The 25,052-nt window shown below is 49.9% G+C and overlaps 1 protein-coding gene and 1 non-coding gene across 2 annotated transcripts in view; one reads left to right on the top strand and one right to left on the bottom strand.

The window, feature by feature from the left end:
* The window catches only part of ASAP3 (ArfGAP with SH3 domain, ankyrin repeat and PH domain 3), a 47,159-nt gene that overhangs the window by 14,452 nt on the left and 7,655 nt on the right, over positions 1–25,052 (bottom strand). Inside the window, 4 exon segments of the mRNA XM_043444993.1 lie at positions 6,579–6,628; positions 7,948–8,022; positions 10,973–11,118; positions 11,201–11,273. Of these exon segments, the coding sequence (XP_043300928.1) occupies positions 6,579–6,628; positions 7,948–8,022; positions 10,973–11,118; positions 11,201–11,273 (344 nt within the window).
* Positions 14,091–14,197, top strand: LOC122426978. The gene has a single exon (XR_006265322.1). It is a non-coding gene; the product is annotated as a U6 spliceosomal RNA (small nuclear RNA).

Consider the following 25,052-nt stretch of genomic DNA (forward strand, 5'->3'; position numbering starts at 1 on the left):
TGTTAGAGGCCTCTTTAGGCTGCAGGTCTTCCATCTATAAAGGGAGGAAGCAATGGCCTAGACTGAGTTCTCAGTCTTAAGTTCTAGGCTTTACTGACTTCAGACCTCTGGGATGGTGCTTATTTGCACAATCTGTCTCTGGAGACCTGAAGAACGGTTTATCAACCTTGGAACTACAGACATTTTAACCAGATACTTCTTTGATGTGGGAGCCATTCTGTGAATACAGGTTGTTTAGCGGTATCCTTGACCCCTGCCCACTAGATGCCATGAGCATCTCCCTTGTTGTGACAACCAGAAACGTCTCCTGGGGGATCGGGTGGGGGTGCAAAATCACCCCTGGGCGAAAGCCACTGCTCTAAGAGCAGGCTTTTACAGGGTTTTTAGTGGTTTTGTCTTTAATTTTCTTTGAAGTGGTGATTCTTCATTTCCCTAAGGCTTTATAATACCCCGAGAGGGAGTCTGTGGCAGAAGAGTTAGGTGGAGTGGAGTTAGGTGGGGACTGACCCTGTGAACAGGCTTGGGGGTCAGGGCAGATGTTTTTTTTTTTTGGATCTGAAGATGAGCGGCAGAGAGAGAGGCGATGGCCAGGCCTGAGCAGCAATGAGCCTGGCAGCTCATTAAGCAGGACAGGGGACTGCAGGGGCAGAGAAACAGGGGGAGGGCAAAGGGAGCTCCTGCCTCCACTGTTACCATGTCTGTAAACAAGGAAAATGGAAAAATAAGCTAAATGTCTATCAACGGGAAGTGGTTAAATAAATTATGCTATGGCCACATATAGGGATACTATGCAGCTGTTAAAAAAGGATGGGGAAGCCCAGTACAGTGGCTAGAAATGTGGATTTTGGATTTATGGCAGCTCCCTTGCTTATTTAACCTTTATGCATCTTTCTAAACCTCACTTTCCCCATTTCCAAAAATAAGGCTAATACAGCCTAGGTCTCAAATGATCTAACACATTGGAAACATTTAGTACAGTCCCTGGTGTGTGGTAAGGCCCTTAATAAATGGCAGGACTATGATGCTGCTAATAACACTGATGATTAGAGTAATAACCTGGTGATTCCTTCAGATACTCTTTTTCAGTGTAGGGTACTTCCTATTTAGGGCTGCCCTGATGGCTCAGCTGGTAAAGAATCTGCCTGCAATACGGGAGACCTGGGTTCTATTCCTGGGTTGGAAAGATCCCCTGGAGAAGGGATAGGCTACCCATTCCAGTATTCTTGAGCTTCCCTTGTGGCTCAGCTGGTAAAGAACCTGCCTGCAATACGGGAGACCTGGGTTCTATTCCTGGGTTGGGAAGATCCCCTGGAGAAGGGAAAGGCTACCCACTCCAGTATTCTGGCCTGGAGAATTCCATGGACTGTATAGTCCATGGGGTTGCAAAGAATCGAACACGACTTTCATTTCCAATAATTTTTTTTTTATGCAAGGTCTAATGGAGATTAAAGGATAGAGGCTATTTAGTTCAGGATGAAGATAAGCCGTAAAGTATGATACAGGGCCTTGTGAATTATCATAGCTCTGTCCTTCAGCCTTAGCTATGGTAATTATAGAGATTTCCCTACAAAGTCTGATATAGTCACCCAAGATGACCTCACCTCACACTAATCACACTAATCACCTCACACTAATAGCTGGGAGTGCTTTTATTGCAACACACACCCCCCCACCAAGAAAATAACAAGTTCCATTCCCTCCCTGTCCTCAAAGGATCACCAGTGTTTCTTAAACATTTCAAACCTTAAGAATATTTTTTTAATTTCCTTTGAATGGAGTTGCAGCAGGAGTGAAATAAAATAGTGGAAAGTGCTGAAATGCCAGTTACTAAGAAGACAGAGACAACTGGAGAAGGGGACCACAGCCATTGTCTAATGTGATCCAGGGGATGAGAAACAGGTACCAGCAGAGTGAGGACGTCGGGGGCAGGGGCGGGGGAGATGGGAGAGGAAAGGAATCAAAAGGAACCGCGCACCTGCCAAGCTGACCCCTTGAATACCTCTCCTGTGATGCCTTTTCCAATCACCCTTCTCTCCACCCAAACAAAACCACCTGCCTCTTCTGCCGCCTCTGCTGATACCATCACTAGGGCACTTTTACTTTGTATTTTCATTATTTTGGGACTTTCTTCTTGCTAACAAGCCAGTGGGATCCACTAAGGCAGGGATTGTGGTGGTATTTTTTTCCCCTCACTACTCAACCTAGAAATTGGGGATGACAGCCCCTTTCCCTTCCAAGAATGATAACTGATGTAAGGAGCTTATCACAGCAGCTGGCACAAAGGAAGCTCTTAAGGAAGTATAAGTATTAGCTGCTATTATTAATATTTATTTTGAAAAAGATCTATTTATTTGGCTGTACTGGGTCTCAGTTGAGGCATGTGGAATCTTTAGTTGTGGAACATGGGATCTAGTTCCTTGACCAGGGATGGAACCCAAGTCCTCTGCATTGGAAGCATGGAGTCTTAGCCGCTGGGCCATCAGGGAAGTCCCTTAATAATTATTTTTAAGTGATAATTTTGTGCTGTGTGCTCTTCACACATCCTTCACACACTAAAGCAACAACCCCGTGAGGCAGGAATCATGACTTTATTTTATAGACAAGGAGCCTGAGGCTGAAATGATAAGTGACTTGTCCAAGCCACACAGCCGCTAAGAACTAGAGCCAAGACTTGAACCCAAGTCGGCCTGACGCTAGAGCCTTAGGGAGGGTGCTGGCAGCCAACGCTGTGGCTCAGATTCATTCCATCCCTCCTTCCCTGCCTGTGGTGACGGTCACAGTGTCTCTTCTGATAGATCATGGTCAGAAACTATTTTACAGAAGGTGAAGCTGAGACCCAGAGAAGGGAGGTAATGGCCCCAGATCCCAGGCTGGTGGGGGAAATGCTAGGAGCAGAGGTCTGGGCTTCTGCCTGTCTACCCTATGCTGTTATTCTGGCCCCAGTTCTGGCTCAGCAAGAGGGCAAATAAGTACGTGTTGAACTGCAGTGCCAGGCGCTGCCTGTGTACTGCATCTCATTTCATCTCCACATCAACCCTGGAAAGTAATGTTGGCTCCATTTTTCAGATGAGGAAACACCCCTGAAAATGGAATAGCCTAGATAACTGTGTCCCTTGCCCAGGGCCTGGGATGCCTTTCTTAGCCGCCCCAGGTGGGGAGGGGACCCTCCTATAGGAAGAACCCGTGGGTGAGAACCTGGTGGCTAATCAGCAGATGTTATCAGGACCCTGGGTCCTTGCAGCTGCTACCCAGACTGGTTTGGTAAGAATGAAGTGGAGTTACACAGCAACTTCTGGCTTGCTAATATCCAGCTACACCTGAAGCCCTCATAAAAGGAATGTACACAGTCACCTGTGCCAGGACATATGGCTCAACCTATGTAACATGAGGAGGAGACAGGAGGCTACGTGGGGTGGCAGGAAGCGCACCAGACTCAGAAATCCCGGGTTCTAGCCTAGGCCCTGTTGATAACTCACTGCATACCCTCAGCCAAACCTCTCTCGCCGTCGTTCCACAGTCTTTTCTTTAAATGAAACCTCATGCAAGATCAATATATCAATCTGGGAAAAGCCCAGCTGCTTGGGGGAGGTCAGCAACGTAGTGCTTATTCTTTCTATTTAGTAGATCGGTGATCCCCAGTGTTTTTGGCACCAGGGACAGGTTTTGTGGAAGACAATTTTTCCATGGGCCAGGGGTGAGGATGGTTTGGGGATGGTTCAAGCGCCTTACCTTTATTGTGCAACTTTATTTCTGTTCTGTGGCAATCTCAGGATATTCTGCCTTGACTTGAGGGTTAGGGTTTGCCCTCCCATGAGAACCTAATGCTGCCGCTGATCTGATAGGAGGCGGAGCTCAGGTGGTAATATGAACGATGGGGAACAGGTGTAAATGCAGATAAAGTTTCACTCTCTTGCCTGCCACTCATCTCCTGCTGCGCAGCCCAGTTCCTATCAGGACTGTTACTGGTCTGTGGCCCAGGGGTTTGGGGATCGTTGGAGTGGATGATGTCTTGAAAGGCTAGGGGCTCAGTCAAGGTAACCCAGGAAGACAAAGGCTATGTGATCCCATACCAAATCATAAAGAGAAAGGTCTTCGGCCTGCGTGTCCACACCCCTCCCCGGGCCTCTGATGAGAACGGGTAGCCGCGCCCATCACAGCCTCACATCCTTCACCACCAGCTCTACACCCACAGCTGGGGCGCACATGGAGACCCCGGTGGAGGAGGCGTTTCAGCCTTCCGTCGGACTCAGGGAGGTCCCCGTGGTGCTGGGAGCTTGAAGAACAATAAAGCTCCAGGAACTACTTCTTGGAAAGGTTCTACAGAAATAATCATGGGTGGGAGCAAGGATGTAGTTCCAAGGATGCCTCCCGAACAACAGGGGCAGATTAAACACATGGTGGGTGGTGCATATGTTGAGACACAGTGCACCCATTTAAGCGACCTTATTAGACTTCCTGGTGGCCTAGTGATGAAGAATTCGCCTGCCAATGCAGAGGACACAGGTTCAATCCCTGGTCCAGGAAGATTCCACGTGCCACAGGCAACTAAGTCTGTGTGCCACAGCTACTGAAGCCAGCACACCCTAAAGCCTGTGCTCCGCAACGAGAGAAGCTACCGCAATGAGAAGCCCACACACCGCAACGAGAGAGGAGCTCCCGCAATGAGAGGTCCACACACCGCAGTGAGAGGTCCACACACCGCAACGAGAGAGGAGCTCCCGCCTGCCACGACTAAACAAAGCCTGAGCGCAGCGACGAAGATGCAGTGCAGCCAAAAAAATAATAGTAATAATGTAACATTGTATAAAAATATGTAATGATGTAGAAAGATGGTCATGATGTCTTTTTAAGCAAACCCCCCCAGTATAATTATTATGATATTGATTCTGAAAAAATAGTTCTTTACACATAGAAAAATGACTAGATAGATGTTAATACTTTAGGCTTAGAAATGAAGGGTCAAAACTTCCCTGGTGGTCCTGTAGCTAAGACTCCACACTCCCAATTCAAGGGCCTGTGTTTGATTCTTGGTCAGGGAACTAGTGGAGAAGGCAATGGCAACCCACTCCAGTACCCTTGCCTGGAATATCCCATGGACAGAGAAGCCAGAGAAGTAGGCTGCAGTCCATGGGGTCTCAAAGAGTCGGACACGACTGAGCAACTTCACTTTCACTTTTCACTTTCATGCATTGGAGAAGGAAATGACACCCCACTCCAGTGTTCTTGCCTGGAGAATCCCAGAGACGGCGGAGCCTGGTGGGCTGACGTCTGTGGGGTCGCACAGAGTCGGACACGACTGAAGTGTCTTAGCAGCAGCAGCAGCAGCAGGGAACTAGATCCCATATACCGCAACTAAGAGTTTGTATGCTGCAATGAAGACCCGGCACAGTTAAATAAACAAATAAATAAAAATGAATGTCCAAAAAAAGAAAGAAAAGAACTGAAGGCTCTTCTTCCGGGTTTTCGGTCCTTTCCCCTCCCCCCACGTTTTTGTTTGTTCTGGCCAAGCCGCACAGCTTGTGGGATCTTAGTTCCCCAACCAGGGACTGAATTGGGTCACGGCAGCAAAAGCACCAAGTCCTAACCACCAGCCTAACCCAGGAACTCCCCTTCCACCACTTTTTAAAAATGATGAAATTACAGTGCTACCCACACTATGAAAAAAATTCTAACAATGGAAGAGTGCTAGATATCTCCCTGCAGGGTCCTAATCTTCTCCTAAGGATAACTTAAATTTTTTCCCCTTCTACTTCCCCATAGTTTCCAAAGTTATTCACAATGAACACATACTGCTTTCGAAAAATGCAAGAGAAGCCAATGTTTTACAAAGAAGAGTAAACAGTGCCTTGAGGTTCAGTGGGCCCGGCTGGGCCGGGGCAGAGGGCTGGGGCCGGGACTTGGACAGAGTTTAGAAGGCAGAGCCTGAGGAGTCCCCACTCAGGGAGAGTTGGTCACTGGGCACCTGGGGCTCCTTCTGTCGCCATAATATCCCAGCAGCTAGTGAGAAACCCGGTTGGTGCACTCAAGAGGCCTGGGTATGGCCTTTCCTCCTCTGTGTCCAACTAAATGTTTACAGATACTGCCTGGTGTTGCAGAAAGAGGATCACTGAACATGAGTCCCAGCTCTGCCTCTGCCTAACTGTATGGTCTTGGGCAAGTAACTTAACCTCTCTGAACCTCTAAGTCCTCCTGTGATAACTGGGATACTAATATCTCCCTCAGAGGGCTGGGTGAGTGTGAGCAGGGATGTCTGGCACTTGGAGGTGTTCAGTGAATGGATGCTCCTTTCTGCCTCTCTACCCACGCTGGCACCACCAAGCAGGAGGGTCTCTGAGAGGAGCATCTTGGGGTCCTTTCATAATAGCTCCTCCTTGGTTGTCTCGTGGTCAAGCCCCCAGACTCCTTTCAAGGTCTGGGCATAAACCAACCCCCTCCTGTAAACATTTCTGGAGACTGAGATGCCATGCACTTCCGGGTGACACGCCCTGGTAGCACTTGGGTTCCTCCCCACATCCAGCCTCCTGCTGCAACAGAAGCATCACTCTCCCAGACAAACCACCCTGGCCACAGTCACTTACATTTTGGCTTCATAGTCCTTCCATGCCTTCTCCAGCTGCTTTTTGGAATCCTGTAGTTCAGAAAAAAAACAATTTGCCCAAAGAGGGTCTTGGGGTCTGGAACTGACAGGACACTTTGCTACAATTAGGGGGACCCTGTGTCTGCAGGCTGAGAGCTACCCTCCAACCAACCCATGTTCACATTAGTCCTGACTGCAAACCTCACCACCAAATTAAACCCCACTGACCCACTTCTCAGAGTGGAACCCCTTCTGCCAATTGACCTCTTCCCACAGTTGCCAGTAATCAGTCTGAACTGGTAGGTTCAGGCCTAGGTTATTGGGGCTTTTGGGGGGGGGGGGTCTGCCCTGAGTCCCCTCCCTTAGAAGATGGAGATCACCATGAGGAAGAAGAGGGAGGATAAAGATCAGAATCCTTCCCCTAACTTTGTCCCACTGTTTTCTCCTGCCTGGTTCTAGCTCATCCTTTCAACAGGAAGGTACAGGTTGAGGGACATATGCACAGAGAGGCTAAGAAGTCTACCCAAGGACACACAGCAAGCCAGAGAGACCTGGCTGATCCCTGGCCTAGTTTGCCTGGGCCCCATCCAGCGGGCTGCTCACACCCTTCAGAACATTCAGCCCCGACATTTAAGGTGTCTCAGTCCACCAGGTGAAAAAGCTGCCGGTCTGGTTTGGTTGGTTTCCAGGCTGTTGCTTAGCCAGGGGCAAGGAGGGAAGCCTGCGGAGGTTGGGGTGGGGAAGGGGGGATGACTCCTCCCCTGGGCCTTCTGGAGCAGACTTCCCAGGGAGATTATCCTGTCACTTTCTTTGAGCTCCCGTTTGCCTCCAGCCAGGGGCTGCCTGGTGCAGAGAGCACAGTAAGCATACTGGCTCCTCCACTGACCAGCTGGGTAGACTGTAAGCAGGTTATCAAGCCCCCCAGGCTCAATTTTCTCAACCGCAAAATGGGGATGAGAGCACCTACAGAACACACCTCACGGAGTTGTTGTGATTCCCTGAGCTATTTTCAAAAGGGCCCTGGCTCACCTAGGCTCACCCCAGACCTGGGCCCTCCTGTCTTCCTGGGGGTCAATAATATGGGGACAGCACACCCACTGTGATGGAGAAGGAAATGGCAACCCACTCCAGTATTCCTGCCTGGAGAATCCCAGGGACAGAGGAGCCTGGTGGGCTGCCGTCTGTGGGGTCGCACAGAGTCGGACACGACTGACGCGACTTAGCAGCAGCAGCAGCAGCACACCCACCGTGACAGCTTCACGTGGCCTCCGTCCTCAGCCCAGCCCTGTCCCCTGCTATGGTCTCCTGCCTGCCCCCCTTCTCGCTCCATCTCATCGCCTCGGGGCACCCCTCCCCACATGGAAACTCACCTGTCGTCCGTCTCTCAGCTGCCCCTTCAACAGAGTGTCCAGGGGGAAAGAGACAATGTTGTTCAGGTTCTGAACCTGCAAGAAGCAGAGACCCCCACACCCCACCTTGAGCGAACGTCTGTCCAGCCCCAGAGGGCTCAGGGTACAGTGAAGCATCACCAGGACAGCACTGGGGTGAAGGAGGCAGGGGAGAGAAAGACAAGAAAGTGGAAGGGTACATGGGGGTGGCGGGTCATACTCCTGGGAAAGCTCTTGCCCTCCCCCGACTGATGGGCCTCGTCCGTCCACTGCCCACTCCACTGCATCGCGGTCAGCCCTTCTCTGCTCCTTGGCCAGACTCCGAGGTCCACCTGTGTGGCCCACCTGTTGTTTCTGTCTGGCGAGTTTCTCCACTCCCCTGTAATGTGAGAACCCTTTCCCTACGGTCACGTGGGTTGACCATGGAGTCCCAGTTGACCAGAGTGCTCCATCGGGGGGCCACTGTGATGGGCTCAGGAACAGGCACGTGACCCAAGCCAGCCAATCAGGACACTTTCTGGGACTTTTCTGCCAAAGTCACAAGAGAAAGACTATGTCTTGCTTCTGCAAGGTGTGAAGCTGGGCCTGCTGGGCCATCCTGCCCCCTGGGCAGAGACAGAGAGAAACCCTAACAGAAAGAGAAGGAGCCTGAAACCAGCTGCACGTCTGGTCTTCCCATTACAGGGGTCAGTGAATTCTCTTTTTGAAAATCAACCTCGAGGGGCTTCCGTTGTGGCTCAGTGGTAAAGAATCCACCTGCCCATGCGGGAAACACGAGTTAGATCCCTGATCCAGGAAGATCCCACATTCCCTGGAGCAACTAACCTGTCCATCACAACGACTGAACTTGTGCTCTAGAGCCTGGGAGCCGCGACTCCCGAGCCCGGGTGCTGCAAGTACTGAGGCTCAAGTGCTCTGCAACAAGAGCAGACCCTGCAGCAAGACACCCAGGCGCAGCAACTAGAGTGGCCCCCGCTCTCTGCAGCTAGAGAAAAGCCAGTGCAGTAACAAAGACCCAGCACAGCCAAAAATAAAACTATAATAAAATAAAACAAAAAATTAGCCTGAGGAGTTCCCTGGTGGTCCAATGGTTAGGACTCAGGGCTTTCATGGCCAGAGCCAAGGCGGGCCCAGGTTCAATCCCCGGTCGGGGAACTAAGATCCCACAAGTTGTGTGGCATGACCAAAAGAAGTAAAAAAGATTGGAAGAGAGAAAAAGACTTATTTAAAAAAAGGAGAAAAGAAAAAAACCTAGGTTGAGTTGAATTTCTGTGATTTGGCAACTTAAAACAGCCTATGTGATATTTCAGCCCCCCTGTCAAGATATAGCTCAAGTTTCTCCTCCTCCAGGAAGCCTTCCTGATGACTTCTTCCCATGGCCTATGCTGATCTCCTCTTTTCTGAGCCATGGCAGTTCTAGGCCTCTGACCCAAGCTGCTGGGTCCTTGAGTTTGTGCCACACTGCTGATCTTGCTTGGAGTCATCTCACACCTCAGCTTCCATCGCTTGGACTCTATGGCTCTCCAAGACAGAGCCTGACTCTTCTCTGTGTCACAGGCCCTGGTACAGTGCCCACCACCGAGTAGACCCTCAACAAACATTAGTCTGACCAAAACAAGGGGAGGGGGAGTAAAGACAAAGGAGCCCCTGTTCACTGATTCAGTTGAACCCAAACACTGTTAAAGGCCTCTACTTGCAGGACAGCGTGCAAGACAGTGCTACACAGAGCTACAATGATGACAGATGGCATTAGCTAACGTTTACTGAGCACTTTCCCTGGAGCAGGCACTTAACTTGAGAAGTCCTCATCCCTGCTCTGTGAGGTGGGAACCATTGTTATCCCCATTTTAATTCTTAAAAATATTTATTTATTATTTGGCTTGCCAGGTCTTGGTTGTAGCATGTGGGATCTAGCTTCCTGACCAGGGATAAAAACTTGGCCCTCTGCAGTAGGAGCACGGAGTCTTATCCACTGGACCACCACAGAGGTCTCTTTCATCCCCCTGTTACAGATGAGCCTCAAGCAGACTGAGTGACTTGCTCAGAGTCATACACCTCGTGAGCAGCAAAGCAGGGATTCAAGGCCTGAGTCTAAGCCTGATGTCTGGGTGCTTGATCACTAAGCAACTTGCCTTACACAGATGATGTGGTCCTCGCCTGCCAGGGAGGGCCCTGGTGGGTCTTCAGCCATGAAAGCCAGCCCTAGAGCTATGGAGCCTGGAGTGGGGAGAGGGGTTTTCCTGGGAGGCAATACCAGCAGGCTAATTATGCTCGGATGCTGGGTTCAACTCCACCTGTGTGACCTCAGGTGAGGCACTTAACCTCACGTCCGAGTCTCCTAGCAGGTGCAGAGGGGACAATGGTAAAACCAACCCCACAGGGCTGTGCGCCAGGATGGATGTGAACACCCGTGAAGTGCTGAGAACCGTGCTTGTGTCCGGGAAGAGCTGGGGTCTCGGGGTGGCCTCGAGGTGCGGACTTGGGAACAAAGCCATCTCAGGAAGGAACCGGAGGCCACCGGGCCCCGTGCAGGAGTGAGAGGTTTACTGAGAGGAGGCGCGTGCTAGGCTTTGAGGGCAAAGTAGGTGTGCTCGGGAAAGCAGAGTACAAAGCCGGTGAAGGAGAGGCGGTGGTGCAAAGACAGGAACCAGAGCTGGCCTTCCCCTCTCTCAAGCCTCCTCCAGGGAGCCCTCCCTCACTGGGCTCTTCCCGACTGTGAGACCTCGCTGCTCCTGGGTGCTCACCACAGAGGAGGAGGAGGAAGGCAGGGAGGGAGAAAGGGGAGGGGAGACACCGACAGGAAGTCAGAGAGGACGAAGAAAGCAAACGGGAGGTCAGAAGTGGAAAGGGACCTCAGGTCATGGGTCAGAGGTCAAGGGGGGCTAGAGGTCAAGGGCAAGCTGAAAGAAGGAGGGAAACCAGCCCTTTCCCGGTCAGAGTTTTAAGCCACCAGGTTAGATTTGCCCTGAGCCTGGGCTGAGGCCGATGGGGAGGCGCAGGGCCTCACCAGGTTCTTGAAGAGCGCGGCCACCTCGCGGGTGAACACGGCCAAGTTCAGAAAGCCGGTGGACAGCTCATGACTGTTCTGGGACAGGTGGCTGTTGCCCAAGGACTCCACGGCCTCTCGGTACTGCTCCTCGTTCTCCACGTGGCCTGTGGAGGCGCAGAGTTAGGTCCGGGCTGAGGCCGGGGACGGGGCTCCCTTGGCCAGGCTGCCACCGGCAGGCTCACTCACCAAGGCCGGAGCTGTGGATCGCACGCATGGCCTTCTTGATTCTCTGCAAGATGGCCTGGTCTCCTTCCAGCACCTGGAAGCAAATGTGAACAGAGGTTCAGGGACGCTCAGCTGGGAGGGCTGCCCGATTCCGTGATCCCGCCCTCCAAACACACACAGAGTTTCCTCCCTAGGGCCCCCCTGCACCCTCACCAAACATAAACAGACCACCCTCCCTCACCCAGACCACACAGGAAGCCACGGGCCAGTCACACCGCTCCAGGAAGACTTGCGGGACAAGTAAAGGCAGTGATCCCAAGGCACGTGGCATCGTGGGGTATGCCCGGCTGGGTTTGAATGTCGGCTCTGACACTAACTGGTGTGTCAACCTAGACACATCTATTCACTTCTCTGAGCCTCGGATGCCTCCTCTGCAAAACGGGGATGACACTAGGGAGTTGCTGAGAGAATGAATGGTTTGCTGAATATATACACGAGACTTAGCAAAATACCAGAGGAAAGAATGTGGCCATCTCTATATACTTATTTATTATTTTATTTGGCTGGGTTAAGTCTTAGTGGTGGCATGTGGGTAATTTTGTTGCATCACATGGGATCTTTCGTTGCAGTGTGCTGGCTTCTCTCTAGTTGTGGTGAGCTGGCTTCTCGAGTTGGCGGCGCGTGGGTTTAGTTGTCCCACATGCCGTCCCACATGATCTTAGTTCCCTGATCAGGGATTGAACCCACATCCCCTGCATTGGAAGGTAGATTCTGAACCTCTGCATTCCCAGGGGAAGTCCTGACATCTCTATATTCTTGAAAGATTCAGCTGGGGAACACTTGTTCACCACACCCCAGGCTCAATAAGCAGTCATGTGAGGATGAGGAGGAAGAGGCTGGGATACCAGTGGAGGGGGGAAGGTGAGGAGGGTAGAGGGAACACTGAGCCCCCCCTGGACAGAACTGGTGGGACGATATCTGGCAACCTAACCCCAAAGTCCAGGGGTTGCAGAACAAACAGTCAGACTGTAGGGTAGCCAGAAGATGTAATGGAGAGAAGCAGGAGTCACATTTTCCTGAGGGCTCAACCCAGATGGAAACCTCCCAGACCCACTCCTGTTTTAGTGGGGTAGAGAAATTGCCAGTCTCATGAAACCCTCATGAAATGCAGTCAAGTGGGAAATGACAGAATTAGGGCTGCAAAGGGCCCACAGATCCACAGGTGAGGAAACCAAGGCCAAGATGAGGGGAGTCTTGCCCAGAGTCAAACAGTGGGGCAAGAGCTGAGCTGGGCTTCCAGAGGGTGCCCTGGGACAGTGCTCCATCCACACATGATGGCCCCATCTTGATCCCAGCCCCACTACATTTTTTCCAGTGACTATAATGGGATCAAAATGTGATCTCCAAAGAGTTACTTCAATGTGCCAAGGGTTAGCGAACATATTTGGAATGGAATCTGCAAAGATTTTAAACGAAATTCATAGGACACAGATCTTGGAGGCAACGGAGTGTTCTGGAAGCCTTGGGGATGTGGGAAGCCTCTGGAGGGAGAGGGGTCTGGTCTTGAAGGGCAGATCCACTGCCCAGAGGCTGTGTGACTTTGGGCAAGCTCCTATGCTTTCTGAGCTCCCTGATCAGCTGTCTGTAAAATGCAGCAAATAATAATGCCCACCTCTCAGGACAATTATGAGGATTGTACGTATGAGATGATGCACATAAAGGGTTTAGTTTGGGTTTCCCTGATAGTTCAGTTGGAAAAGAATCTGCCTGCAATGCAGGAGACCCTGGTTCGATCCCTGGATTGGGAAGATCCGCTGGAGAAGGAATAGGCTACCCACTCCAGTATTCTTGGACTTCCCTTGTGACTCAGTTGGTAAAGAATCCGCCTGCAATGCAGGAGACCTGGGTTCGATCCCTGAGTTGGGAAGATCCCCTGGAGAAGGAAATGGCAACCCACTCCAGAATTCTTGCCTGGAAAATCCCACGGACGGAGGAGCCTGGTAGGCTACAGTCCATGGGGTCACAAAGAATCGGACACGACTGAGTGACTTCACTTTCACTGCTTCACTTTCTGGAAAGCTAGCTAACTGACTGGAAGTGTTTAAGGTGGACACCTTCCCTACCATGGGCAAAGAGAAAAGAACAAAGCAGATGTGTAGAAAGAAGCAAACGAGACCCACCCTGCCACAGAGAGGCACAAGAAAAGAGCTGCCCTGGCTCCTGACAACTTCCCAGATCCTTCACTCTCAGGGGCCCTTCTATACTTCCTGTCCTTGGGCCTCCACGGAATACCCCTGAATCTACCAACAAATTCCCCTTACAGCTCAAACTAGTTTAAGAGGGCCTCTCTTCCCTGCAGTAGAGCAGACGCTGCTGGTTGGCTCTCCACCCGTTCTCTTTTCTTCCTGTAGCAATTAGAACCCTGACTTTTCAAATGGCCACTTGGCCAGTCACAATAAAGACTACACTTCCCAGCCTACATTGCTGCTAAATGTGGTCACATGACAGAGTTCTGACCAATGGTATGTAACGGACATTTCATGTGTTAGCTTCCAGCAAGTATATTTTAAAAGGAAGGGAGGGACTACACACCTATTAGAATGACCAGAACCCAACACACTGACACCACCAAATGCTGGTGAGGAAGTGGAGCCACAGGAACTACCACACATTGCTGGGAGGAATGCAAAATGGCACAGCCACTTTGGAAGACAGTTTTACAGTTTCCTACAAAACCAGAGACATTTACCATATGATCCAGCAACTGCTCTCCTCGGTATTTACTCAAATGAGTTGAAACTTATTTCTACTTAAAGACTTGCACATGGATGTTTATAGCAACTTTATTCATCACTGTCAAAACTTGGAAGACAATGGACTATTATTTAGTGCTGAAAAGAAATGAGCTATCATGCTCGCTTCAGCAGCATATGCACTAAAATTGGAACGATACAGAGAAGATTAGCATAGCCCCTGTGCAAGGATGACATGAAAATTTGTGAGGTGTTCCATATTTTTTGATGTTGGTGCATGGCAAAAACCATCACAATATTGTAAAGTAATTATCCTCCAATTAAAATAAATAAATTAAAAAAAATAGAAATACTAACACTTGCACATGAGTCAAGGAAATTGAAAATAGGACAATAAAAAAGAAAACAACAAAAAAATGAGCTATCAAGTCACAAAATACATGAAGGAAACTTGAAAGAAGCCCATTTAAAAAGGCTACATACTATATGATTTCAAATATATGACTTTCTAGAAAAGGCAAAACTATGGAAACTGTAAAAAATCAGTGGTTGCCAGGGGTTGGAGGGAGAGAGAAATAAATAGGTAGAACACAAAGGAGTTTTACGCAGTGAAACTATTCTGTATGATGCTATGATAGTAGACACATCTCACTATACAGTTGTCAAAACCCATAGAATGTTCAGCACCAAGAGTGAACCTTAATGCAAACTGTGGACTTTAGGTGATAACGATGTGTTAGTGCAGGTCCACTGATTATAACAAATATTCCATGCCAGCGTGGGATAGTGATATAACGGGAGAGGTTGTGTATGTATAGGGCCAGGAGGTATATGGGAACTCTCTACACTTTCCACTCAGTTCTGCTGTGAGCTTAAAACTGCTCTAAGAAATAAAGAAAAAAAATTAATAGAAGAAAAAAAAAAGAAAGGAAGGGGTGACCTGTGTCACGTGTGTGTATGATCAATTACGTCTCTTTGTGACCCCTTGGAGTGTAGCCTGCCAGGCTCCTCTGTCCATGGGATTTCCCAGGCAAGAATACTGGCGCGGGTTGCCATTTCCTATTCTAGGGGATCTTTCCAACCCAGGGATCGAACCCATGTCTCTTGCATCTGCTGTATTGGCAGGTGGATTCCTTACCACCTGGGAAGTCCATTTTTAAGGAGGAAATTCTGATCATAGCCTGGGAATGGGATGGGACTTGGAGAAAGGCACAGAGGTTTTTGGAACTCCTGTAACGAGTCTACCATAGTATGATGAGTCACAAGCTGAGATTCCAGCCCCAGTCTCCTGAAAACTATCTCCCTGGGTGACAGTAGCCCAGCCACATCCCCTCTTCTTTAAAATAGGAGAAAGATAACATCATACGGGGAAAAAAATCCATTCTCCACTTAACTCACAGAGTTACTGTGAGGCTTAGATGAGATCGCAGACAAAACAGCATGTGCCAAGGCTTGAGGCATTTGGAAAATATGAGTATGATTTTTACTGTGGTTTGTTTTCAGCCTCTGTATGAGATCAACCCTCATTCCTCATTCCTGTGACTGGATAGGTTAGGAAAAAACAAAAATTAGTCTCTGGACTCAAGGGGGTCTATTTAATCCCCAAGTCAGTGATTCTCAAAGTGGGGTCAGCAGCATCGCATCACCTGAGAACTTGTTAGAAATGCAAATTCTTCAGCTGAATCAGAAAATCTGGAGGTGGAGTCCAGCAATTTGCGTTTCAACAAGCCCTCCAGGTGATTCAGACACAAGCTAAAGTTTGGGGATCACTGGTTTAATTCTACCCTTCAGAGATGCAGTAAATCATCATGGCTAAAATTATGAAGCTGGCCCCAAACTACTCGGTCTTGAATTCCAGCTCCATTTAGATATTTGCTATGTGACCTCTCTGTGCCTCAATTTCCCTATTTGAAAAATGAGGATGATAATCATTTTTACTGCATAGGGTTATTGGGGAAATGAAATGAACATACATAGGTGAAATGCTTAGGATACTATTATTTGATTGCTAATAATACTATCCATTTCAAAATGAAACTGAATTTGATTGAGGATTTCTCAACTTTCCTTGAGATAATGGAAGATACCTCCCCCCAAACCCATGAGCCTGCTCAGCAAGATGTGGGAAGCACGGTGCCGAGGGAGCACAGTGCAACCTCTGCCACTGGGCAGCCCCAGAGTGCAAGGTGTTAGAGGTCCTGAGTGCCTGAGGAAGCGTTCTGGGCCAGGCTCTTGCTTGTCACTCTTCCAGCCACACTTTGAGGTAGGCATCACCATCTGCATTTTGTAGATGAAAATGCCAGGGGAAGGAGCATGTCCAGGTTTGTCCGGGTCACATAACACTGCAGAGCGGCAGAGTCATAATTTAAACCCAGGTCTGGCCAAGTCCAGGGCCAATGTTCTTTCATTATGAGCAAGCGGCCCCACAGAGACACGGCTCCTTTGATCCTGGAGCTGGATCTGCCTTTGAGCCTGAATCTCAGCTCAAGCATCTTTACCACATCCCCTCAACATCCCCTGACACAGGAAGGGAGGAGGGAGCGACAGAGAGAGACCTGGCCAGAGAAAAGGAAGTGGATAGTAGCGGCTGGGCCCCCTCTGCAAACACGCCAACAGCTGTCCTACTAGAGAGAAAACAGATTGGTTGAAGTTGATCCTGAAGAGGATTCCCTGGACTGACAGGTAGAGTTAGAGAGACAGAAACACACATCAGCTCAAACAGAGGAAGAAGTTCCTAAGGAAGAATAACCGACGCTGGAAACAGTGAGTTGGAAGTATTCAGGGACTTCGGGTGGTAGAGTATGGTTCAGATTTTGGATCAGCAGGGATGGCCATTTAGATTTCTCTCAAAGCTAAGAGTTCACGCAAGAGTCTGGGCAGGCACTGGGCAGAGGGAGGCGAAACTCAGAGAACCGGGGACATGTCTGAACTTAGAAAATCAAGCGGAGTCCTTCGGGCAGCCTTGCCCGGCTGGGCTTGGACAAAGTCTGAATTCCAGTTGGTGAAACAGCTCCATGTAGCCCCACACCCCATCCCAGACATAAACACACACACACACACACACTCACACACTGTGCTCTCCCTCACTGCAGCAAAAGACCACAGATGGCAGCACTAGGGCCATGCCCAGCTTCCCTGCTTGGAAGGGCCCTCTGCATGTCCCCTTCCTGGGTCAGGATTCATCAATAGGAGCCATTCTTCAGTCCTGTGGGTTCTCAGAACCAGCTGCGGTAACCATGGCGACCCAATCCAGGGGGCAGAGCTGCTAAAGCTAAGGCCTTGGGAGCTGCAGATTAAATTTCACCATTGGACATTCATTCCTTTGGACTATTATAATACAGGGCATAGGCACCTCTTTTGTGGGATTTCATGACCACTGGAGCCATGATTAACCCACCACAGTATTTTTCCCCACTGACTGGCTTTGTTTCATCATTCTATTAAGGCAGTTCTTCAGGCAGCCTCTACCTATCAAACTATAATTGGCACAGGAGATGAAAACCATTTTCTACCTTTGCTTTGGACCATGATGTCGTCCCTTGAGAGACTAAATCACAGAATATGGGAGATAATCTAACATTATCTCCTCATTTTACAGACTGCAAAACAAAAGCTCAGGTCAGTTTCTGGCCCCAGCTCTCACTGGAAATGCAAACAAACTAAGGAAAGAATAAATCCAAAACTTGCACATGGCTTTACAGTTTGCAAAGCAATTTGACATCCACCCTTTAAGACTCACAACATCCCGATAAGGCAGGTATTGCTTTTACTCCCATCTGGCTGATGTCAGTGAGGCTCAGAGAGGTGAAGAAAGTTGCCTGAGCTCACGCAGCCAGAAAGTGGCAGAGACCAACCAGGGACCCAAACTGGAGCCTGTGTGCCATAGCTAGAGAGTCCAAGCAGTGGAAGATCCCGCATGACCTGAGTCAGTCAATTAAATAAATAAATATATATATATTTTAAAGGGAATGATAGTCACTCCTGCTTCAGCTGCCTTCCACTGGGATTCGGATCATAAAGACTGGCTAAGTTTGTAGCCCTTGCAAATGTGAGCTGTCCTGTTCGTATCATGCCCTAAGTTTGCTTTTGCTCACCCTCCTGCCCAACCAGCAGATCCAGAGGAAGGCAGGGAGCCCCACAGGGCCCTTCATGGGTGGCCAGCAAGGAGGGGCGAGGGTGGGACTGGGAAGTATTTGCCAGCATCCCACCTCCAGGCAATCCCAGCTCAGTTCTACTCCCTAAACAGCATCTGCTCTGGGACCTCAAATCTGAAGGCTGCCCCTCTCTGCCCAGCGGGGCCGAGGCAGGGCTGGGGTAAGGTCTCCAGGAGACTCGCCGGCACACAGTAGGGGCTCGTCCACACATACTGAGTGTCCAGCTGTGCTCTGAGAGGAGACGGTCAGGTCAAACGGAGACAAGGATGTGCTCAGCCAAGGGCTGAGGCGGCCTGGGTGAGGCTGGAGCAGAAGAGATGCCTGTTAGGGGGAGGCGGGCACAGGAGTACCCACCCTACCCTGGGATGAAGCAGCGCTTCACCGGAGCCTTGAAAAGATGAAGAGACACTGGTGGAGAAAAGCAAGACGGGGAAGACAACTCTAAGAGGGGAGAGGGGACTTCCCTGGTGGTCCAGTGGTTAAGACTTTGGGCTTCGAGTGCAGGAGGCCTGGGTTTGATCCCTGGTCAGGGAACTAGATCCCACAGGCCACAACTAAAGCTCTCACAGGCTGCAATGAAGATCGGAGGTCCCCTGTGCCTCAAGGGAGAACCAGCACAGCCCAATTAATTCATTTAAAAAAAGAGAGAGAGAGAGGAGAGGCGCCTTGGCAAAGTCCCTGGGTAGAAGCATCAGCACATTTGGGGAACAGCCTGGAGCTTATGTGGCAGGCACCTACCAGGCTGCTGGGGAAGTGGTGAGTAGTGAGGCCTCAGGCTAAGTGGGACCCCGCATGACCCGCTGCGAGCCCATGTTCCTAGTGAGAAGCCAGGGGATGGTTTTACATCACTGCCACGTGCCAGGCTTCTTCTAAGAACGTGACAGACTCTGCGTTATTTCACGAAATGATGTCAACAATCCCAGAAATTTTACAGATGAGGAACCTGAGGCCCAGGGAAGTTATGGCATTTGTCCAGCTCACATAGCTGGTAAGTGGTGGGATTAGACAGAAGCCCAGTGTATGGGGCTTCAGAATCCATGCATTTAACCCAAACCTCTAGGTTTTAGCCAACGAGTGATGGGGAGGTCCTGCAGAGTTCTGAACATGAGAAGAGTGACCCGATAAATTCTGGTGGTAGATGGGACTTCACTCGTGGTTCAGTGGTTAGGGGTCTGTGCTGCCCCTGCAGAGGGCATGGATTCAATCCCTGGTCAGGGAACTAAGATCTTGCAAGCTGCGCGACTTGGCCAAAAAAAAATTTATTGTGGTAGAAAGATTGACTCAGGGACACATCTGCAGACCCAGGCCCAAGCGGGAGAAAAGGGGTGCAACCTTGAACCTCAGGCTTGACTGGGTGATGGGAGAGCACAGCCCAGCCCAGCCTAAAGCAGATCACCAACAGGAAACGCTTGGGTTCCAAGCTCCCAGGAGGATCTACTCACATGAATCCAGCCACCACCCCCACTTACTGAATGCTGGTTTATTTCTGTTACCTTGTTTATTCCCATGAGGTAGTTAATATCCTCCCCCGTTTTACAGATGAGGAAAATGAGGCTGGGGGAAGCGAGGCAACTGGCTCCGAGTCATGTAAGTAGCACCCTCTGCTCCAGAGCCTTCTCTCACGTGCACCCCTCTCTGAGCCCCACTCAACTCTGTAAGGATGGCTGTGAAGATTATTAATAAATTAGGCCATGTTTTTTCTAACGGCAGATGTCAGGCATCTTTGGAAGCAATGCAGAAACATTTTGAGGGAAAGGAGGGGAAGCACTGAATTTTAGGCTTGATTCTGCCATCAGCCCCTCTGCATCCCTCTGAGCAAGTTCCTTCCTCTGTCTGTGCCTCAGTTTCCCCACCTGCACAATCTAGAGCTGACAGACATGACCCTTCCTGGTCAAAGCTCCGGGACTCTGAGCTGAGTTAAGTATCTTCGGTAAGCCTTCCCCAAGCTGGGCCACCAGCAGGAGCGTGCATGCTAAGTTGGCTTTGGTCTTGTCTGACTCTTTGCAACCTTGTGGACTATAGCCCGCCAGGCTCCTCTGTCCATGGGATTCTCCAGGCAAGAATACAGGAGTGGGTTGCCATGCCCTCCTCCAGGGGATCTTCCTGACTCAGGGATCGAACCTGTGTCTCTTACATCTCCTTCACTGGCAGATGAGTTTTTTATTTTTATTTTTTTTTACCACTAGCGCCACCTTCGAAACCCCACCAGCAGGAGCAAATGTCTCCAAACGACTTTCATCTAGATAAGCCCCCATCCCCAGCACCGCGAATCCAGGCTGCGACAGTCAGGAGGAGGGCCTCCACTGCAAGTCCCAGGTCTGCCCCGGCCTCCGCGGTGACCTCGAGCAGTCAGGCTCCTTCCCTCCCTGGGCCAACTCCTTGTCTGGAACGAGGGGCTGGGCGGTGACACGGAAGGCTCCTGCCAGCTCCGACATTTATTATTTCAGGGTCCTGCAGTCTCTCGCTGTTTTCCTTCCTGCGCCGCTGGAGCCCGTGGCTGGCCGTGTGCCCCCGCGGTCGGGCCCCTGAAGCCGTCTCCCCAGCCTGGGCACCTGGCCAGCCCTGCCAACTCAGCCTCACCAGCTGCCCCTTGCAGGGTGGTGGGATGGGAAGCGGGGTTGGGGTTGGGGGGGTGGGGAAGAGGGGTTGCAGGAAGGGAGCCGCACCCTCTGTGTGCACCGAGGCCTCCACAAACCCCAAGTTTCCTGGCTGGGATTTTCCTCGGGAGACTGCTCGGCACAGATGAGCTAAGAGAGCAAGAACTCTGCCCGAGGATCGCTGTAGATTCCCATCTGACCTCTGGCCCCGAGCCCTGAATTCCACCCAACCCTGAGGAGAACACAGCCTGTCCCCCCCCACCCCACCCCGGACAGGGCAGCAGGGGCCCCACGCCTCTGGTCTTCTGGGGTCTCTTGTGGGCCTGGGCGAAGTCTTCCCTGCCCCCACCTGACAGTCACCACGAACCCCTTGAACCCGGGTCCTCCCCAGCTCTGCAGCTTCCTCAGTGCCCCTGGCTGTTTCCAGCTGTTAGACCTTTGGCCATGCTGCTTAGTAAACACTCCATCTTTCCCCGCTCAGCTTACAAGTCATTGCCCCCCACCACAGCAGAACTGACTTTAAGCCACCCCGGGCCCACCACAGGCTTCTATCAGAGCAATCGTGGCCCTTACTTACCATTTCTGACTCTACCGGCGCTGAAAACACTAAGAGGGCAAGGATAAGAATTTGCCAGCGGGCGGGTTGGAGTGGGGGCGCACCGGGGTTCGATCCTGGTCGGGGGAAATAAGATCCCACATGCCTGGAGCTACTAAGAATGCCACAACTAGAGTGTCTACTTGCTGCAACTACTGAACGGGCGCTCTAGAGACTGTGCTCTGCCATAAGAAAGCCTGCGCGCTGCAATGAAGACCCAGAGCCGCCAGAATTTTTAAAAATTAATTAATTACAAGGGGGGTGGGCAGGGATGGGCTCGTTTGCTTTCATATCCACAGCACCCAGCACAGGGCCTGGCACATGAGCAGCAGTAAACCTTTGTGGAATGAATGAATGAGTAAATGAATACTAGCAGGGCCCTATGGGAACACAGAAAAAGCAACAGGTTAAGAACTCAGGACATCACACTGTTCTGAGGTCCAAATTCTAGTTCTAATTCTCTTAGCTGTGTGACCTGTGGCGAGTGACTCAGTTTCTCTGAGCCTTCATATCCCTATCTGTTTGAGGGTATAAAAATAGCACTTATCTCATAAGGCTGAATGCCAGCAGACATTTAAGCACCTAGCCCAGTGTCAGGGACACAGGGAGGCCTGCATGATAGCCACCCTGGCTATCATGGGAGATAGCCAGGAAGAAGCATGGAAGAAGATAGCAGACATCTCTGCATTTCCAAGGCCTGAGACACAACCCCAGGCTATCAGGGGAAAGACCTGGGGTGCTTAAAAAAACCAGGGAGCCAAGAGCCTGACTTCAGACTTAACACCCTGTTAGGTCAGAGTCCCTGGGGGAGTGAGAGGTGAGGCACTCCCACGTGCTTTGACCTGCTCAGGTCCAAATAACTGGCTTGGCCACTTACTGCTAGCAGAGTTGCCTGATGTATCAAAAATAAATACAGGACCCGCAGTTACATTAGAATTTCATATAATCAATGAATAATTCTTAGTGTAAGTATGCTGCAGATATTGCATGCACATCCTGTATGTGCTTTGGCAATTCTGCTTCCTGGGCTATTTCATCTCTGTGCCTTTGATGGGGATTACAAGAGTAAATACGTACGTGGGAAATGCTTATAACATTGCCTGGTGGGTATGGAAGAATCTGGAAACATTAAGCTAACTGAAAGAAGCCAGATACAAAAGTCCATATACTGTAGGATTCCACTGACGTGAAATGTTTGGAATAGGCAAATCCGTAGAGACCGAAAGTTGCCAGAGGCTGGAGGGAGTCATAGTGGGGAGTGACTTCTAATGAGCACAGTATTTTTTGGCCTGATGGAAATGTTCTAGAATTAGACAGTGGCAATTATTGCACAACCCTGTGAGTAAAGGCTGCTGAATAGTACATTTTAGAATGATTGAAATGGTACATTTTGTGTCATGTGAATTTTATCTCTATTAAAAAAACAAACAAACAACCTAAAAGCAACCCAGGGGATTGTAATGTGCAGCCAGGACTGAGAATGGAGAGGGCTCTCAAGAAATGTTTGATGTGGAAAGAAATGGATGGGAGAGAGCAAAGGGCAGAGAGCTGAGGGGACAACCCGTCTCGTCCAGAATCAGGCTCAGCTACTCATTCCCGGACACCCACAAGGTACACAGGATTTCTCATTTTGCTCTGGTGCCAGAACTACACAATTTTAGTGCTTACTCACAGTAATTACCTCATCCCTATTGCAATGATCTTCCCCTTTTCTCTGTGGTTACAAATCTACTTAACTATTCTATAAGCAGGGATACTTGTGTTTTCAGTAAAAGAGAATTAAAAAAAATTAAGTATCTGTTATGCGCCAGGTAGATGCTAGAGGCTTTATATGTAATCCCCTCAAAAAAAACCCCATAAGACAGTTATCACCACTCTGATTTGCAGATGGGGAAACTGAGGTTCAGACAATTCAAGTCATGTGCCTGAGGTCACATAACCCATAAGAATTCAAACCCAAGTCTGCTTGACTTCAGTTACAGGACTCTCTCCTTCGATCTCAGCCACACCCCATATGCTGCCGGCTGTCACTCATCTTTCCATGGGCATGAGTTCTTCTCCCTCCCAGGTGGGTACCTTGTCATCTCTATGCCTTCAGAGACTAGCATTTCACCTTCGTACACAGCAGATATTCAATAAATAGTACTTAATGAGTAACAAACCTTAAGTGAGCACGCACAGCTCACCCTAATAGTTTTCACTCTGACTGCTCATCAGAGTTGCCTCGGGAACTTCTGTCTGTACCCTTGCCCAAGTCTCACCGCTGTGAGATTCTGATTGGTCGGTCTGGGTGGAGCCAACAGCATCTGAAGTTCTTGAAAGCTCAGAGTCAAAACCAAGCCCAGTTAGAAAAACTTTAGCAGGGATTTCTCTGGTGGTCAGTGGTTAACACACGGTGCTTCCAAAGAAGTGGGTGCTGGTTTGATCCCCACTTGGTGAACTAAGATCTCACATGCCATGCAGTGCAGCCAAAAAAATAAAATACTTTTTAAAAAAGAAAACCTTTAGCAGCTGTTCCCAGCTTAGCCTCCTGTACCTTCATGGTGAGGCCCACTCCCCAAATTCCCAGGACAAAGGGGGCGCAAGGCCCTGCCCCAGAGTCTGGGGAACACACTGTGCCCCTGTGGGCTTCACTGCTGCATATACTCTGAGCCTATCAAAGGAATCTTCTAGCAAAGATATCTGAGGACTATACTACCAAACTGACTTTGCAGAAAGCATTTCCCTTCTACTCTGACCTAAAACTCCAGTTTCTGTCCCCAAACCTGCCTGTGTCACCTTGGTGGCCAGAAACAGCTGAATACCAAGCAAGGAAGTTGGGCCCAAAGACTGAAATTTGGGGAGGCAAGGAGACTTTGCGAGACTGGGCTTGAGGCTGACACTCCAGGAGGACCCTGTGTCTTTGTGCAGAGGCAGCCTGGAGTGGGAAGAGGCTGGGCTCAGATGGAGCTGGGTTCTAAGTCTGGCCTGGAAAACCATCTTGGCCCAGGTCCCTGGTCAGCATCCCATGTCTCTACTTCCCTTCTCAGGAAAATTTCTCATCTGTCTCCCCCTCAAATTAGTCCAGGCCGGTGGGGAGGGGAAAATAGCACTAAGGTCACTTAAGGTGACCTTAAAATAGCACTGAAGGTTCTTAAGGTCAACAATGACCTTCAAGTTGCCAACATTAGGAGTCATGGCTCTGTCATTTTCTTATTTGACCTCTGGACATCTGACAGAGCTGAGCATTGCTCCTTCACTGAAACATCCCTCCCCTGGCTTCTGAGGCACTGTACTCTCTTGATTTCCTTCCTTCCTCCCTGACAGCACCTCTATCTCCCTTATTAACTATTCTTCCCATCCTAACCCATCAGATCTGGAGCTCCCCAGAGCTTGAGTCCAGACTGTCTTCATTCCTCTCCCTGGGTGATCTTATCTATTCCCACTTCTTTAAACACTAGATGCATTAAATGCAATAAATGCAGTATGTAGGTCATAGATCACTTACATGAGCATCTCCTTGGGGTGCTGGTTAAGATGCAGATTCCCAAAAAAAAAAAAAGATGCAGATTCCCAGACATTCTCTCGCAGGCTCGTGAACCTGCCAAGGACATTTCTCATTTCTGCCAGACTGGTATCTAAACCTCTTTCCTACACCTGGGAAATTACTTGCTACGCAAGCCTCAGCAGAACTTGCCTTTTACAAAAGCTGCCAAGACCAAATTCATGATTTCCAGACTCCCTGAGGCTAGGGTACAGGAATGCAGGAGTTAGGCTTGGCCAGTCAGAGGCACT

The sequence above is a fragment of the Cervus canadensis genome, chromosome 24 (genome assembly GCF_019320065.1).
Source record: "Cervus canadensis isolate Bull #8, Minnesota chromosome 24, ASM1932006v1, whole genome shotgun sequence".
NCBI lineage: Eukaryota > Metazoa > Chordata > Mammalia > Artiodactyla > Cervidae > Cervus > Cervus canadensis.